The sequence below is a fragment of the Penicillium oxalicum genome, chromosome V (assembly GCF_001723175.1).
Source record: "Penicillium oxalicum strain HP7-1 chromosome V, whole genome shotgun sequence".
NCBI classification, from domain to species: domain Eukaryota; kingdom Fungi; phylum Ascomycota; class Eurotiomycetes; order Eurotiales; family Aspergillaceae; genus Penicillium; species Penicillium oxalicum.
The window spans coordinates 460,471-461,571 of NC_064654.1; the positions used below are offsets into that span (position 1 = coordinate 460,471).

The 1,101-nt window shown below is 50.2% G+C and overlaps 1 protein-coding gene across 1 annotated transcript; it reads left to right on the forward strand.

The window, feature by feature from the left end:
- Positions 1–302: 302 nt before the first annotated feature.
- Positions 303–628, forward strand: POX_e06290 (uncharacterized protein; the record flags this gene model as incomplete). Its single annotated transcript, XM_050115114.1, has 3 exons — positions 303–340; positions 390–506; positions 547–628. 3 exons carry the CDS (start codon positions 303–305, stop codon positions 626–628), a joined length of 237 nt encoding a protein of 78 aa, XP_049967574.1.
- Between the last annotated feature and the right edge of the window lie 473 nt (positions 629–1,101).

Below are 1,101 nucleotides of genomic sequence, written 5' to 3' on the forward strand. Positions count from 1 at the left end.
AGGAGGTGGCATCCGTGTCTGTGTCCATCGCACCAAGAACAGAAGACGGGGGGCAGAAGGAGGAGGGGGGGGTCATTCTGAGATTACAGATACATGATTGGCGTGGGGAACATTATTAATCAGGCGATGAAAGAGGACCCGAAAAACACCACCTCTCCACCAATCATGTGGGTTTTGATTGGCGCACCATAAATGCCTCGTAGTTTAAGCTTCGACGGAGTCCGTCCCGAAGGAGGAAAGACAGTGTGGACGGGACAACACAGCAAAAGTTCGCGCAGGTTGTCTTTTGTGGGTGGACGGAGATGCCCGTTGAGAACCCCATTGCTGCCGAAAGTGGACAGTGCGTCCTTCGGTACTGTGGTCGCTGGTCTCTGTTACCCCGACTTCAGTCTGTTGACCGTTCTTGATTGTGTTGATTGCACCTATGCACACCAATCGATCGAGATTTACCTCATGGTCCGTCGGAAGTTGGTCAGAATCGGCCCCCGTTCTCTTTCTCGTGAAGCGTATGTGTCAATAAATTGGCTACTTTAGTTACTGTACTAGTCCCGATTACCCCTCAAACGGTAGAGCTCACCGTTCATTCAAGCACGCCGCGAACGCCCCTTCCATTCCTTCGTCGCCGTGAGAGTACTTTCAGCTTGGCGGCTGTGTAGGAAGAGGCCTCCTTACTCGAGTTGGCTCTTGTTAGTCTCTAGACTCTGACTCTCAGCATCGAGATTGAATTACAGCAAAGAAAAGATAAGCCACGAATCTCAGTGATTCTTTCAATATGTACATATCTCTACACTAACAAATATCCTAACATGTCCCCAGAATGAGACGATTGCTATAGGCTCGAGCCAAAAAAAACATGGTCATACGCACAAAAATCCACCCACTGATCCTCAACATGCTAACGCAGATTGGAGACGGGTGACCGTGTAATCCGGGGTACCTACTCTTCCGCCAGTCCTGGCTCTGCCATGCGGTATAAGCGAGCTGACGCCCCTTGGAATCCGATTACCGGCACATCCAAACTGAATCAACCAGGCACCACAATAGGGCTCAGTTCCTACCGTCTCGCCTCGAAATGAGACAACGAGGCATCAATTCAAGAAT